Source organism: Mauremys reevesii, linkage group 4 (assembly GCF_016161935.1).
Source record: "Mauremys reevesii isolate NIE-2019 linkage group 4, ASM1616193v1, whole genome shotgun sequence".
NCBI lineage: Eukaryota > Metazoa > Chordata > Testudines > Geoemydidae > Mauremys > Mauremys reevesii.
In genome coordinates this window covers 128,713,044-128,728,056 of record NC_052626.1, presented here as the reverse complement: position 1 = coordinate 128,728,056, position 15,013 = coordinate 128,713,044, and the positions used below count along the sequence as shown (strand labels likewise).

Here is a 15,013-nt window from a genome sequence, read left to right as displayed (position 1 = left end):
CAGGATGTGTTGTTTCTGTGATTTTATTAAATGGAGTGAAACTTCTGTTTATGCATATTTATCAAACCAGGCATTTCTAGCCAAATGTTGTTAATAAAAATTGGGACAGATGTACTCTTTGTTTAGAAGGCAAATGTAGTTTTGTCTGACTATTGAATTAATAGTAACCATATAGCTAAGTATCCATTTGTCCTCTGTCTCTACAGGCTGGTAAATTGTCCTGGCAGGTTTGCAAGGCTGGTTTATTTTTTTAATAGTATTTATCAAATGTCACCAGAATGCGTGACGCTGGGAAGAGACCATGGAAGAAGAGAATAATCTAAGGCAGTGGTTCTCAAACTTTTTTTTTCACGGACCCCTTGAAAATTGCTGAGGGTGTCAGCGAACCACTTAATGATCTTTCCAAATGTTGTGTGTACCGTTAGCTAACTATTGCAAAGTGCTTTGGATAAAAGCACTATATAAAAAAAACCCTTAAGAATAATTAAGTGTTTTTGTTCTACAAATAAAAGCACACAACTCTATTTTAATATCAGTCATCTTACCTTTCTAATGCAATGGATGTGCCCTCTCTCCCCCGCTGCAGCAGCCCCTGAGCTGGGGCTGGGAAGGAGCGGGGCTCTCTCCCCTGCCGCTGCAGCCCCCGAGCTGAGGCTGGGAAGGAAGAGGGGTCTCTCCCCTGCCGCGGCAGCCCCCGAGCTGAGGCTGGGAAGGAGCGGGGCTCTCTCCCCTGCCGCAGCAGCCCTCGAGCTGAGGCTGGGAAGGAGAGGGGTCTCTCCCCTGCCATGGCAGCTATTGAGCTGAGGCTGGGAAGGAAGAGGGGTCTCTCCCCTGCCACGGTAGCTATTGAGCTGAGGCTGGGAAGGAGAGGGGTCTCTCCCCTGCCGCGGCAGCCCCCGAGCTGAGGCTGGGAAGGAGAGGGGTCTCTCCCTGGCAGCCCCCGAGCTGAGGCTGGGAAGGAGAGAGGTCTCTCCCTGGCCGCCCTGGAGCTGGGGAAAGTCGCCTCTTTCTCTGGCTACCATAGCCCTGCATGTCCCAAATTCCCGCCACCTCCTCTTCCCACCTCACTGCCCCCTCCCAGCTACCCTCTATTTCCCCCACGGCCACCACCTCACCTCACATGTGCATCTTCTCCAGGGTCCAGGCACCTAATTAGTGGATCCACGCCTGTGGTGCTCCACTAATTAGGTGGGTGGCCCTTCATTCCCTCGTGTGCGACCACCCAGGTGTGCACCTTAGATGGCACTATCCGCGGACCACCTGAATGGAGCTTGTGGACCACTGATGGTCCGCAGACCACAGTTTGAGAACCTCTGATCTAAGGACTCCACTGAAGTTAATAGCAAAGATCCCATTGATTTTAGCAGGAGTTGAATTGGACAGTGTGCTAGATGGATCAGACACACTGCACATCACTGGAGCAGATGTTGCTTTGCTTTCTGACGTTAAAACTTTCCTGTCTTGCAGGCATTGCTGGGACTCCTGTGACGTTTAACGAGAACGGAGATGCACCTGGCCGTTATGACATCTACCAATACCAGATCAAAAACTCCACCGCTGAGTACAAAGTCATTGGGCAATGGACCGATCACCTGCACTTAAAAGTAAGACCTTGGACTGGTTTTGCATTTGGCTGTGGAGTCAGTGGAGATGGTCCCAGCAAAGAGACAGGGCCAACAGCTTTATCCCTGTGTCCTTAGAGCTTCCGTTAGGGAGCATTGCTTTGCACTCGTCGAAGAGAGGTGACGTGGCAGCTGGCTTAAAGGGATTGGGAATTCCGAAACTAGACACACCAACTAATTCCACTAATTGTGCCGAACCATTCCTAGCCTGTGCTTGATACACCGTTAAGCTATATCCTACCCCCCCCCCCCCCCAACAAACAAACCAACCCTCCATAAAAAGAACATTATTAAGTTTGCAAAATCAAGCTGTCAAAAGTTAGGAAACACCAGAGTTGAAGTTGCTTGTGCTACATTAATTCAACCCCCCTTACATGTCTGCGTCGTGATATTGTGTTTAATTATATGGTCCCATGCTACTTTTATTTTTTTCCCCCCCAAGGTTTTATAATTTGGCCCAAATCAGGCTGATTTTCACCCTGGGTGGTAAAAGGCACATCGCTGACACATGGACCATCCCCCCGTCTAATTGCAAATCCCTCCTCAACAGCACGGGGGGGCTAGAGCTTTTCAAAGAAAAAGTTGCCACAATTTTGTAATGTTTGGGCCAAACAATTTATTTTTTCCCCTCGTCTTGTTCTGGGCCTTGGGGCTCGTTATTCTCTCCCCGTGGCTCACAGCTTGGTCTGTGTTGGGTCTTTGAATGGGGACTAATGAAACCAATGATTCTCTGCCTGTAGCCTTTGCCTCCTTTCACCCCAGAGGTGGCTGCAATTCAGTGCCTGTTGAAATGGTCCTGTATGGTCTGTGAAGTTATTTGTGTACTTTAGCATCATGGGGTGGATGGTGGTATATTCACAGAAGCTGCTATTATATCATCACAGCCAAGAATAGGTTTTCAGGCAACAATTTAATCTTTCCCCCTGTTTTTCAAACGCTAGTTGCTCCAGCAACATATGGGTAGATCTGGACAGGAGAACGTTTTCCTGTCCCATGAGAATGGTTTTGGAATTCTCATTTGCACATTTGGACAAAAAAGTCAAAATCTTGAAAATGTTCATGAACTGAAAATTTAAAAAAAAATTGGATTGGGTCAGTGGAAACATTTTGATTCGATTATGCCTTTTTATTTTTTTCTTTAAATTAACTTAAAATTTCAAAGGAGAAGTCATTTCAAATGGAAAAATGGAACTTTTTTGGGTTTTAAGACTGTCTAAACAGACATTTCAACAATTTCAAATCTACTTCCCCCCCAGCTCTTTTCAAAAGAGGAAATTAGTTGAAACTGACTCTTCCCTACGAAGAGTTTCAGCCTTGATGAATCAGTATTTTCTGATGGAAAAATGTTTTGCCAAAAAATTCCTGACTGGCTCTGTTGAGGGGCCATTTTGCTCTTGTGTGTAGTCTTGCCTCCTGAACTGAAGGCTCTTTCTTCTTATCCATGCCCCAAGTGGTGTCTTAGGGCTAGGGTGACCAGATACCAACTGTGAAAAAACAGGACAGGGGATGGGGGGTAATAGGTGCCTATATAAGAAAAAGTCTCCAAACCCAGGACTGTCCCTTTAAAAACGGGACATCTGGTCACCCTACTTAGGGCATTGGGGTGTGATTCCCAGCTCAAGGAGACATACCTGCACTAGCTCTGATTGAGCTAGCATGCTAAAAATAGACTGTAGCCACAGCAGGAGGGGCTAGCCGCACTGAGTACATCCCTACAGTTGCAGATGGGATCATACGTGGGGAGGCTAGAACCTCCCGCTGCTTGTGCTGCTGCAGCTACACTTTATTTTTAGCATGTCGTCTCAATCAGAGCTAGCGCAGGTATGTCTCCTTGAGCTGGGGATCACACATCCAGCTTGAAGTGTAGGTGTAAGCTAAGTGGGTAACATGGATAGTCCATGGGTGGTGTTTGGGGTGGGGGGCAGGTGGGCATTGTCCTCAAACTTCAAGCCTCCAGCAGGCATGGAATTTGCCCCCCCCAACACGGCCCCATTGGTCTGACTGGAGCTGCCCCTTCAAATACAGAAGTCAAACTACGCCTGTGAGGTAGTCAGTCCTTCTACTGACTATAAGTGAAGGGTAGGAAGTATTGGGTTCTGACCCTCTCAAGCTGCCCGCTCAGAATAGAAGATGCTTGACCTGTCTTGCGGGAATAACTGCCTGCCTAGAGCCTGCGTTTTCCAGTGGTTAGGCCCATGTGAGCCCATTAGCCCTCTGTGATGGCTGAGATCATTTGGACCTCAGAGCTCCACCCTTTCACACAGTTTTCTGTCATGGTGAGCAGACAGGTGTGTGCTAGGAGATGAATGCACTGGCATTGCCATTCTAGGGATCTGGAGTCTTACCTATCTTAGGGCTTGTCTACTTGGGGGATTTAACCTGCAGCTTTTTGATGCGCGTCAGTTCACGCGCAATACGCAAGCTGCAGTAGAAGGCACACCATCCCGTGTGTCCGCTGCTATCAATGCATGTCATTGTGTATCTGTCGCGGCGGTTTGCTGCAGACTCAGGACATGGTATCCCATGGTGCTTTTTTTCCTCGCCGTGACTAGTGGGATGCAGAGCGGCAGCCAGGTGAATTAATATTTTTTAAAAATCCCATGATTCATCGGTCTCCACCCCGTACTTTCTTTCTGGGGAGGGTGGGGGGCTAGTGCCATTTTTTAAGTTCTGCTGGCCAGCATGGACCCAACAATGCTCTCTGCCACTATGCTGGCAACCTTGAACATGCAGTGGCCACTTGTGGGGTATTTCAGCACTCAAAGACAGATAAATTTGGCTTTGGACTTTGCCTACTGAACCAGCGACCTGTTGATGTCACAGTAGCAGCTCCTCCAGCAGCAGGAGAGTTTTCAGTGATGGTGGAACCAGAGTGAGAATGAAGAACCAGAGGAAGACACCAAGCAAGTGATAGTACAGGACTGATTCCTGGAGCAGCTTCACAGCATGCAGCAATGCTTTGGGGCTTGGGATTGGTGGGAGAAGTTTGTTCTGAGCTAACAGGAAGTTGCGAGAGAATTTCAGGATGGAGAAAGCAACCTTTTTCGAGATATGTGCTGAACTAACCCTGGGAGCTGCAGTAGCAGCATACTAACATGCGGGGCCCCGTACCCATGGAGAAGCGGGTCACCACTGGCATCTGGAAGCTGGCCGCCCCCAAATGCAACCGGTCCATAGTGCACCAGTACGGTGTGGAGAGATTGACCATTGGGGTTATTGTCATGCAGGTGTGTGAAGCCATGGAAGAGAGATTGTAGGACCGGGTTCTGAAGCTTGGTAATGGTCAGGAGTTTATTGATGGCTCTGCACACACAGGTTCCCAAACTGTACTGGGGCAACTGATGGGACCCAGCTGGTTATTGTTTGCTCTACCCGAACTCGGGGTTCAGAATTCATAAACACAAAGGGGTATGTCTCCATGGTGCTCCACAGGCTGGTTGCCCACCGTGGTAGATTTGGTGATAGATTTGCGGACATAAACGCAGGATGTTCTGCAAGGGATCCCAGTGCTAGGAGATTTTGGAACTCAGCTTAATTTATTTTAACGAAGAAAGGGCTGGTTGCCCCCAGGAACACGACGGACATTAATGGTGTGGACATTTCCCCCGGTTCATCCTCTGCTTCCCCGGCTAATGAAGCCATTTGCAGGCTGCTTGGACAGAAGGAAGGAGCTATTTAACTACTGCCTCAGTAACAGCAGAATGGCAGCAGAGTGTGCGTTTGGCTGTTTGAAAGGGAGATGGTGCTCTTGGTGGACTAGTTTGGAAGCAGCATTAAAAACAAACATTTCAAAGGTTATAGCAACACATTGTATTCCGCAGCAGCCAGTAGGTGTAGAATACAAAATACAAGCAGCCGGGGCAATGTTGTCAGGTTGCTCTTATTCTGAGTCTCAGGCCTGAAATTGTGCAGCTGCACATCCAGCTGTTAACCTGGGGGGAGGGAGAGTTGGAAGTTTTTTGAGCAGTTCAGGGTTTATGAGCCCTGGGAGTGCAACGCTGTGGCAGTCCCTATTGTATCTTGTGTCTTTGCCCGCGTGGTGTTGTAAAACCTTATGAATTAGTGCAAACTTAAGGGCTTTCTGTGGAAAAGGAACAGTCAGTGCCTTATAAAAAATGTTTTCCAGTTTTTTATTATTAAACAATCTATTATGTAACAGAGAGAAATGAACCTTGAACTGAAATGATGATAAAACAATGGCTTTTAATTATTAAATGACACATTAAAAAGCAGTCTATTCTCTAGTGACAAGGAACCATTTCATGAAATGGAGCAGCAACATGCAACATCATAGAACAGGGCACAAACAATGCAAGGGGTGGCGTGGAGGCTTAAAGCCATAGGTGAGTATACCTCTTCGCTCTGCCTCTTCTGGTTCACGGACCTTCTGGAGCGGAGTGCCAAGGCTTGATGTTACCAGGGGCGATAGAGGGCTCAGAAGAGCTGGGGTCCCAGTTGCCGTGGTTCTTAGCGCTCTGGGCTAGGGTCTGTGAAGGGAATGGCCTCTCTGGCACCATGATTTGGTGGCATGGTGGGATGAGTTGTTGTTGCCAGAAGCCCGTATTGCCCAGGGGCTGCATAATGTGGCTGGGATGCTGGTTTGCAGTACTGCAGTGCCTGCTGCCCAAATAGTAACCCATGCGGCAGCCAGTCATTTTAGCTTTGTATCACTTCCAGCAGTTGCCTCTCCATTTCCCTCTGTCTTTCTAGACTGTCTTTGGCCATGATGATGCTTTCCCTGGCAACTGCCATGCTCTCCTTGGCCACTGCAGTGACCTCCCTGGAGATGTCCTTGTCTGCTTCCCTCTCTATCCTCAGATACTGCCCTCACCTCTCTGCTTTGTCCAGGAGTTTGGGGCTCAGCAGTGATGTCCGTGAACTTTTCATCAGGAGTTTCCCCTCCCCTGATATCAGCCATTGATGGCCCCTCTCCTTGGGGGCTTGGCCAGGGCAGGTGCCGGGGATGTGGGAGTAGTAAATATATCACAAGTGGTTATTGTTTGTATTCTAAAGAGGCTGTGAGTGTGTGTGTGTGGTGTGGGAGGGGGTTGTATCTATTTCTGGCTTTACCTCCCTGCGATTTTTCTCAAGCTTGGGGAACCTTGGAGATGGTAAATGGTGTGTGCATTGGGATTTTTGTCTGTTCGGCTTCGCCTTTGTATCTTGGTGGCTGGAGGAGGAGGATTTAATGGGGTTGTGATCAGGAATTATGTTCCCGGGTTGGTTTTGCCTCGGAGGTACTTATGTGGCATTAGAGGGATTAGCGGGGTGAACATGGAGGCCAGCGGGATACCTCCCTTTTAGGCTGTGCTGATTCTGGATGACATACTGAGGCAGATGACTAGCGCTGCGTCTACACTACCTCTCTGTCGACCCATCAAAATTGAATTAAGTGCCATATCTCTTGCGGATGTGAAGTACAGAAGACAATGTTACAGGCGACTTAGGTCGGCGGAAGGGAGCTGGTAGTGTAGACGCATACATTATTAGGTCAACTTAAGGCTGCTTCTGCCGACCTAAGTTTGTAGTGTAGACCAGGCCTAAAAGGCAGAGAATGGCTTTATTTAAGAAGATGAAGGGCCAACAAATGAGATATGCTGGGAAGTTATTCCCCAAGATGGTCCCCTGGAATTGCTGCAGGAGTGGACAGGAGTCAGGAGTTATCCTGGGGGAATGGCTGTGCTGCCAATCCTCATAATGTCTAGACAAAAACTGAGAATGTTTCCAGCCTTAGATTTTGCTTTATTGCCCCTGCAGACTGGGGGAAAGTGCAGAGGAAAATAGATAGGCTTTTGCAATGATTGCCTGAAGCATTCACTGTTCCCAGTCTTTCTGTACGTAAGCCTGTGAAAAGCCACGAAGAGCTTTTCTATCCCCACAGCAAAGCTGTTTCACTGTAAGAATGCACGTTACAGGGCGTTTCTATCTCAGTGGCAAGCTGTACTCCCTGTAGCTTTACAGGCATGCAATGCTCATATCTATCTCACGTAAAGTGAGAACACTAGCTTATTTTGCTGTAACCACAGTCTCCTGTCACACAAAGGGGTGTTTCCATTATAGAATCATAGGACTGGAAGGGACCTTGAGTGGTCATCTAGTCCAGTCCCCTGCACTCGTGACAGGACTAAGTATTATCTAGACCACCCCTGACAGGAGTTTGTCTAACCTGCTCTTAAAAATCTCCAGGGATGGAGATTCCACAACCTCCCTAGGCATAAGCATTATGCAAATCTGCCACAGGTGGTGACGGGGTAGAGGCCACAGCTGCACCATGTTGCTGGCCGCCATTTTGAACTGGTAGACAGTGTGTGAGGAGGAGGGCAGGCATTTGCCGTGCAGGACAACTGAGGGAAGGGGAGAAGAAAATAGGTATGGGCATGTGCCCTCTAAAATGTGGGTCTGAGAACAGGCAATAGTTGGGGCTTTAGCATGAGATGGAGGTTGATAGCCCAGCCAGAAGAGCAGCCATTTTGGAAAGGGGAGCTAGGGGCCTGAACAGAAAGCGTGGATCGACAGAGGGAGGCATGGACCTCAGCTTCAGAAAGGCTTCTCGCTCACACCTGCCTACAATGGTGGTGACCATGGGGCACCTGGAACGGAAGCTAGCACGGTAGGATGGCATCCTCATAATACATTAACATTTAAATATTTCATTATTTAAAAAATAATAATAATTAAAATGTACATGCTGAGGTTCCCTCCATAAGATCAGCCTCCTCAGTTCCAGCCTGGGCTGTGCTGCCTAGGAATTGGGGTAGATTGCTGCAGGGCAGAAAAGGGGCTTGTCTTCTACATGGCTGGCATCAGGGTACTTGGTCCCAAAGAGATCCTGGCTTTCCAGGAAGATCTTTTCATTGGCCTCTTTGAGCTCATCCTCCGATGAGTCTTGCTGGTTATCCTTGGAGGGGACAGAAGATGTTAGTGGGCAGGAGGCTCCGCTATCTGCCTGGGTTGAGTGGTCACGTAATTATGCAAAGTCCTGCCCAGCTCCTCAAAAAATGGACCAGTTGCATGTTTCCCACCGGACCTTTTCCTGTCATCTCTTGTTTTAACGTATATTCTCCCGAGCTGTTTGCTCTTCATCTAGCACTGTTCCAGCATCCCAGTCAGAGCCCTCGCAGTCATCTGCCCAGCAACGTCCACAAAAAAAGGTCTTTATTGCAGTGGCTGGCATGAGAGCTTCCAGCATCGCGCTTCTCCCCAGCTCCTGATGGGATCCAGCATCTTGGCATGGCTCCACGCGGCTGCTTGAGGCATGCTATAGGGCTTCTTGGGTATTATCACAGCTGTTGTCGTTTATTTGAATCCAGAAGCTAATGGACAAAATGTAGCATCATCCCATCATGCATATTGGGGAGGGGACATCCGGTCAACTTGACCCCCGAGCAGGGGAGATCAGTAAAGGTTGCCCACAAAGCAGTGTGGGGTAGCCATTGGGAGACTGCCAAGGTAGTTTGCAGTGGCATTGCAGGCACACAAATGATCAAGTGGACTAACTCGATTTTTAACTTGACTTAATCCTGTTTAAATTCCCCAAGTAGACAATCTCTTAGGCTACCAGTGACTGAGGCAAGCTCACCCAACACTTGCCCACACTGGGCTCACAGCAAGTCAGTGTTACCAGCCCCTTGTGCACTCAAAGGACTGAGTTCCTTGTTGATCAGCGAGGCCTCTCCTCTCTCTTCCCACAGATAGAGCGCATGCACTGGCCCGGGGGGGCCCACCAGCTCCCCAGCTCCATCTGCAGCCAGCCGTGTAAGCCGGGCGAGAGGAAGAAGCTGGTGAAGGGCATCCCATGCTGCTGGCACTGTGAGCGCTGCGACGGCTACCAGTACCAGCTGGACGAGTTCCACTGCAAGATGTGCCGCTTTAACGAGCGCCCCGATGAGAACCACACCAGCTGCGTCCCCATCCCCATCGTGAAGCTGGAGTGGAGTTCGCCCTGGGCCGTGGTGCCCGTCTTCATCGCCCTCATGGGCATCATTGCCACCCTCTTTGTGGTGGTGACATTCGTGCGCTACAACGACACGCCCATCGTCAAGGCCTCGGGGCGGGAGCTCAGCTATGTGCTGCTGACGGGCATCTTCCTCTGCTATGCCACCACCTTTCTGATGATTGCCGAGCCCAGCATGGGAACCTGCTCGCTGCGGCGTATCTTCCTGGGGCTGGGCATGAGCATCAGCTACGCGGCCCTGCTCACCAAGACCAACCGCATCTACCGCATCTTCGAGCAGGGCAAGAAGTCGGTCAGCGCCCCGCGTTTCATCAGCCCCGCCTCCCAGCTGGTCATCACCTTCAGCTTCATCTCTCTGCAGCTGATGGGCGTATGCATCTGGTTCATCGTGGATCCCTCTCATTCCATCATTGACTATGAGGACCAGCGGACTACAGACCCCCTCTTTGCCCGGGGTATCCTCAAATGTGACATTTCTGACCTGTCCCTCATCTGTTTGCTCGGGTACAGCATGCTCCTCATGGTGACGTGCACTGTGTATGCCATTAAGACCCGCGGGGTTCCGGAGACCTTTAATGAAGCCAAACCCATCGGGTTCACCATGTACACGACCTGCATCGTCTGGTTAGCCTTCATCCCCATATTTTTTGGGACGTCACAGTCGGCGGAAAAGGTAAGAGGGAGGGGGCGGAGGGGAGCCTGTGGTTTTGGTTCATGCCCCATCTCCCCTGCTTTGCTGGAAGGTAACGGGATAAGAACGCACGGTGCGGGGAGCAACATGTCCTGAGAGAGGTGTGATGGTTTCCCCCTGTGAGCCTTCTGGATTCAGGATTCCAGTAGGTAAGGGAGCTCCCTCTCCCACTGGAGACCTGCCAGACTAGAGCGAACTCACTGCCTTTGCTGGTTCTCCCTCTTGCTCTGTCTTCCTTTCCACCGGCACCTTCTGTCTTTCACTCCATCTTTCTTGTGCTCTTCTTTCACTCCCCTGTTTCCTTCTCCCTGTGTGTCTCTCTTTATTACTTTCTCTTCCCCAATATTCTCTCTCTCTCTCATCCCCCCCCGCCCATCTACTCCCTGTCAGACAGGACTATTTTGAAAGCCAGCAGTGTGGGTCTTACTGGGCTGGGCTGGCTGAAATTAGACTCTGGCCCAGGATGCAGGGAGTCTGACAGAGGCAGAGCCTGGGTGAGTGAAATAGCCAGGCACGGTTCTCCCTGGCACCTGAAGATTCCTGCTCCCACAATCGATGGGTATCGCAACCCTCTCCCCAGCCTGAGCATCCCAGCAAATCGGGATTCTGGCTGCTGTTGTGTTCAGACAAAGTGGGCATGGGTGGGAGATCTCCCAGATGGTTCGTGGCTGTGTCCTCAACCCCATAGTTACTGGCAGTGCCTATAATATACCCCGCTGCCCTAACACTGACCAAAGCCAGATGCAAAGGCCCCCCTACCCAACCTATATATGCCCTCCGGATGGACTGGTTCATCACTGGTGAACGTGTGTTATAGGTCCCCCTCTCCGGCCGGATGAGCCCCCACTCGTGTGACAGCCGCCATCTTGGCTGACACAGAGGGGATTGAGCTGGGGATCTCCAGAGCTAGAAGGACGAGCTGCTACAGCCTGAGCCTCTCGGAGGGTGGGGGTGACTCAACATCTCCCAGACTGTTGTTCATGTCCCTGGTGCTGAGAAATGGGATGTGCTGCTGGTAGTGACTGCTGCCATTGCCAGGATGCTGAGGCTCTGAGCAGAAGCTGTAAGGGGGCCAGGTGTTCTGCTGCTACATGTGTTCTGGCTGCCCCCCATTGCCTCAGCCGTAGAGTAACCTCATTTCTGGAAACACAGCTAATGGCTGGTGGTTCTGCTGGGAATCCTGGGGAGATTCCCACCCTGTGGTAGGTAAATACTGTCCTGTTTGGCTGGTATTAAGCTCAGCCTGGAGATGAGCTGTGTCCTCCCAACACTAAGTTTGGGGCATTGGAAACATGCTGCCTCCCATGCCCAAAGGATCTCGTAACCCTCCAGCACAAGTGCAAATAGCTACCCAGGAGTCAAGTCTCAGCCCAGCGTCTAAAGGCCAAGTGTCCACTTTCAGTAGCCACCCTTGTGACTGGCAGCCTCAACAGACAGGTCAAGGAATGGATGGGCCCACGGAGCCTGATCTCCCCTCACTCTCTTCAAATGGGAGATGAGAATGAGACCCTTAGCTCCTCTTCTTTGCTCTCTAACTGGGATGACTTGTTTGTGTTCTGCTGGTGCCTAGCCCCATTGTGCCGGGTCCGGTACGTACCCCCAGGGCAGGGACTGTCTCTCCGTGAAAGCTGAAAATCTAAATGGACAAGACAGACCAAAGAAGGACCGTTCTCCTGGTTGTACAGATGGGGAACTGAGGCAGCGAGAGATTTAGGCTGCATCTGCACCGGGAGCGGAGGTGTCCCTTCCGGCTTGAGGAGACACGCCCGCATTGGCTCTGAGTGGGCTGCTTTGCTAGAAACAGAAGGGTAGCCCTGGGAGCAGAAGGGGTGAGCTACCCCAAATACATGCCAGCCTGTTGGATGGGATCCCGCTTGGGGTGGCTAGCCCCTCCTGCTGCTCAGCCCACCATGGCTACCCCTCTATTTTTAGCAGGCTAGTTCGATCAGAGTAGTGCGTCTCCTCAAGCTGGGATTGTCGTCTCCAGCTGGAAGTGGAGCCAGATCCTAAGCGACTTGGCCGAGGTCATGCCAGGAGACAGTGGGAGCAGAACCTGGATCTACCTCTTCTCTGCCTGGTCCTCTTCTGCTTCCATTCATCCTCTCTTCTCCCCTTCCCTGCCCCAACTTCTGTGCAATAAGCACCCCCATCTGACTCACTGGATAGTTTCAAGGCACTGGGTATGCCCGGGAATCTTGCCATGCCACCGCCCACGCTCTGTGTATAAACAGAGGGCTCCAGGGTTGCCAGTCGGGCGCCTCTGCCCAGCAGTAAACTCACTGAAAAACGGAGAAGTTGCGTAACAGTGACACTCTCTGCATTATCAGCCCAAGAGATCTGGGGAGAGAGACAAAGAGGAAAAGAAAAACAGCCCCTTGACTCTGCTGCTTCTCACTCGATTACTGGGTTGCTGTGATTTTAATTAACACCTGCATGTTTTGGCAACACAAGCTCCTTTGACAAATTCCTCCTCTTGGCTGTCGTGTGGGAGAGAGCGCATCTTGTAGCAGGGAACAGGGCGAGCGGAAAATGTAACCCTCTCGCTCCACTCACCATCACGCCTGGGCCTTGTCTACAGTAGCAAATTAGGTGGTGTCAGGCCATGACTCCAAGGAGCCCTGCTGACTAACATGATGTTAAAAGCAACTCTGCAGTCAGTGTAGATGATGATGATGTTCGTCCATCGTTGTCGATGAAGACCTCAACAACTCATTCGTTCGATGACCGGGCTCTGTGCGTCCGAAGATGACTGATCAGTCCGATTCGGGTGTGGAACATCCTGTCACACGTCGGGCAGACATGTGATGGCACTGTCGATGATGTGCGGGCAGCTCTGGACTTGCGCAGCTCATGCTTTCTTTCAGCCTCAGCAGTACGCCTCGCCTCAAAGGTATTACTGCCTGTGTGAATAAGGCAGCGCCATGCTGGACGGTTCAGTGTGAGGGTTTCCCATGTGGCGGTGTTGATCTCGAGGGACTTCAGAGAGGTCTTCAGCGTGTCCTTGAACCGCTTCTTTTGTCCTCCATGGGAGCGCTTTCCCTGGGTGAGTTCTCCGTAGAAGAGCTGTTTAGGAATGCGCTCGTCTGACATTCTCACGACATGTCCGGCCCATCTGGTCTGGGCTCTCATCAGCAGTGTGTAAACTGACGGCAGACTGGCTCTGGTAAGGACTTCAGTATCGGGCACTTTGTCCTGCCATCTGATTTTTAGAAGCTTTCGCAGACAGGAAATGTGGAAGTGATTGAGCCTTCGCGCATGACTCCGATAGACAGTCCACGTCTCGCAGGCGTACAGCAGAGTTGGAAGCACCACTGCTCGGTAGATCTTCAGCTTTGTTAGTAGGCTGATCCCTCGACGTTCCCAGACGTTGGAGCGCAATCGGCCAAATGCAGAGCTGGCTTTAGCAATTCTGTAGTTTACTTCATCATCGATTGACACTACTCGGGAAAGGGTACTGCCCAGGTATGTGAAGTGGTCCACTGCCTGAAGTCTCTGTCCATTTACAGTGATGGACGGTTCTGAGTATGGAGTGTGGGGAGCTGGCTGGTGCATGACCTCAGTTGGGGTGGGAGGGATAGCTCAGTGGTTTGAGCATTGGCCTGCTAAACCCAGGGTTGTGAGTTCAATCCTTGAGGGGGCCATGTAGCAGGGTGGTTACCCGCTCCTGCCCTTTTGGGGCTTTAAAACAGCCCTGGGAAAGGGCTTTAGGCTGGGCTGATTGGGGAAGTGGCTGCAGCTGGGGCCATGCCCCAAACTTAGCCACAGGGCCTTATAAGAAGGCCAGGGAAGCCAGAAGCCAAGACAGTCTCTCTCTGCATTCAGAGAGAGATGGGCCTGGCTGCAGGGAGCTAGACCGGGTACCTGAGTGGAGCACGGCTGGGAAAAGGCAGAGGAGCTGGGGAGCTCCAGCCTGGAAAGCCCCAGGCTGCCGCCTAGCAGAGGGCTAACAGGTACTGGGGGTTGCCAGTGATGAGTTGGCTGATACTGCAGTCTGCCCCAGGACGTGGGGCTAGACAATGACTGACGGTGGCCATACACTGAGGCAAGGTGGGGATAGAGGGTGGGGGTTCCCTGAGAGGGGACACCCTGAGAGAAAGGGGTTACTGCCAGGGGGGCAGCACCCCATGTAAAAGGGCACCAGGGTCCAGGGAGGGACTCGGGGCCAGAGAACAGGTGGATCACTGGCCTGCAGAGGGCGCTCCATGCTGGAAACCAAGCTAATTCCCCGGGTCACCAGCAGGAGGCGCTGCAGGGGTGAGTCCAACCCATTACAGGCCACTTAAGGATCTGGGGCAAAAATTGGTCCTGCTAGTGAAGGCAGGGGGCTGGACTCAATGACCTTTCAAGGTACCTTCCAGTTCTAGGAGATTGGTATATCTCCAATTATTATTTCTTGATGTTAATGGTGAGACCGAAGTTGTTGCATGCAGATGAAAACTTGTCCATACTGGCTTGCATGTCTGGCTCTTTACTAGCATTCAGAGCACAATCATCGGCAAAGAGAAAGTCTCGAAGTACAGTTTCCTTCACCTTGGTGATGGCACGCAGTCGCCTCAGATTGAATAGTTTCCCGTCAGTTCTGTACTGCAGGCCTCCTCCTTCAGTGCAGTGTTGAAAGGCATCAGTCAGAGTGGCAGAGAATATCATGCTGAACAAAGCAGGTGCTAAAACACACCCTTGCTTGACGCCGTTGGTGACTGGGAAGGCCTCAGATGTTTCACCGTCATCCAGGACACGAGCTATCAT

The 15,013-nt window shown here is 51.0% G+C and overlaps 1 protein-coding gene across 1 annotated transcript in view; it reads left to right on the top strand.

The window, feature by feature from the left end:
- GRM4 (glutamate metabotropic receptor 4) overlaps positions 1 to 15,013 on the top strand; it is a 152,163-nt gene that overhangs the window by 104,752 nt on the left and 32,398 nt on the right. Inside the window, exons 7-8 of the mRNA XM_039536416.1 lie at positions 1,468 to 1,604; positions 9,314 to 10,249. Coding sequence (XP_039392350.1) covers positions 1,468 to 1,604; positions 9,314 to 10,249 — 1,073 coding nt within the window. The remainder of the gene's footprint in view (positions 1 to 1,467; positions 1,605 to 9,313; positions 10,250 to 15,013) is intronic.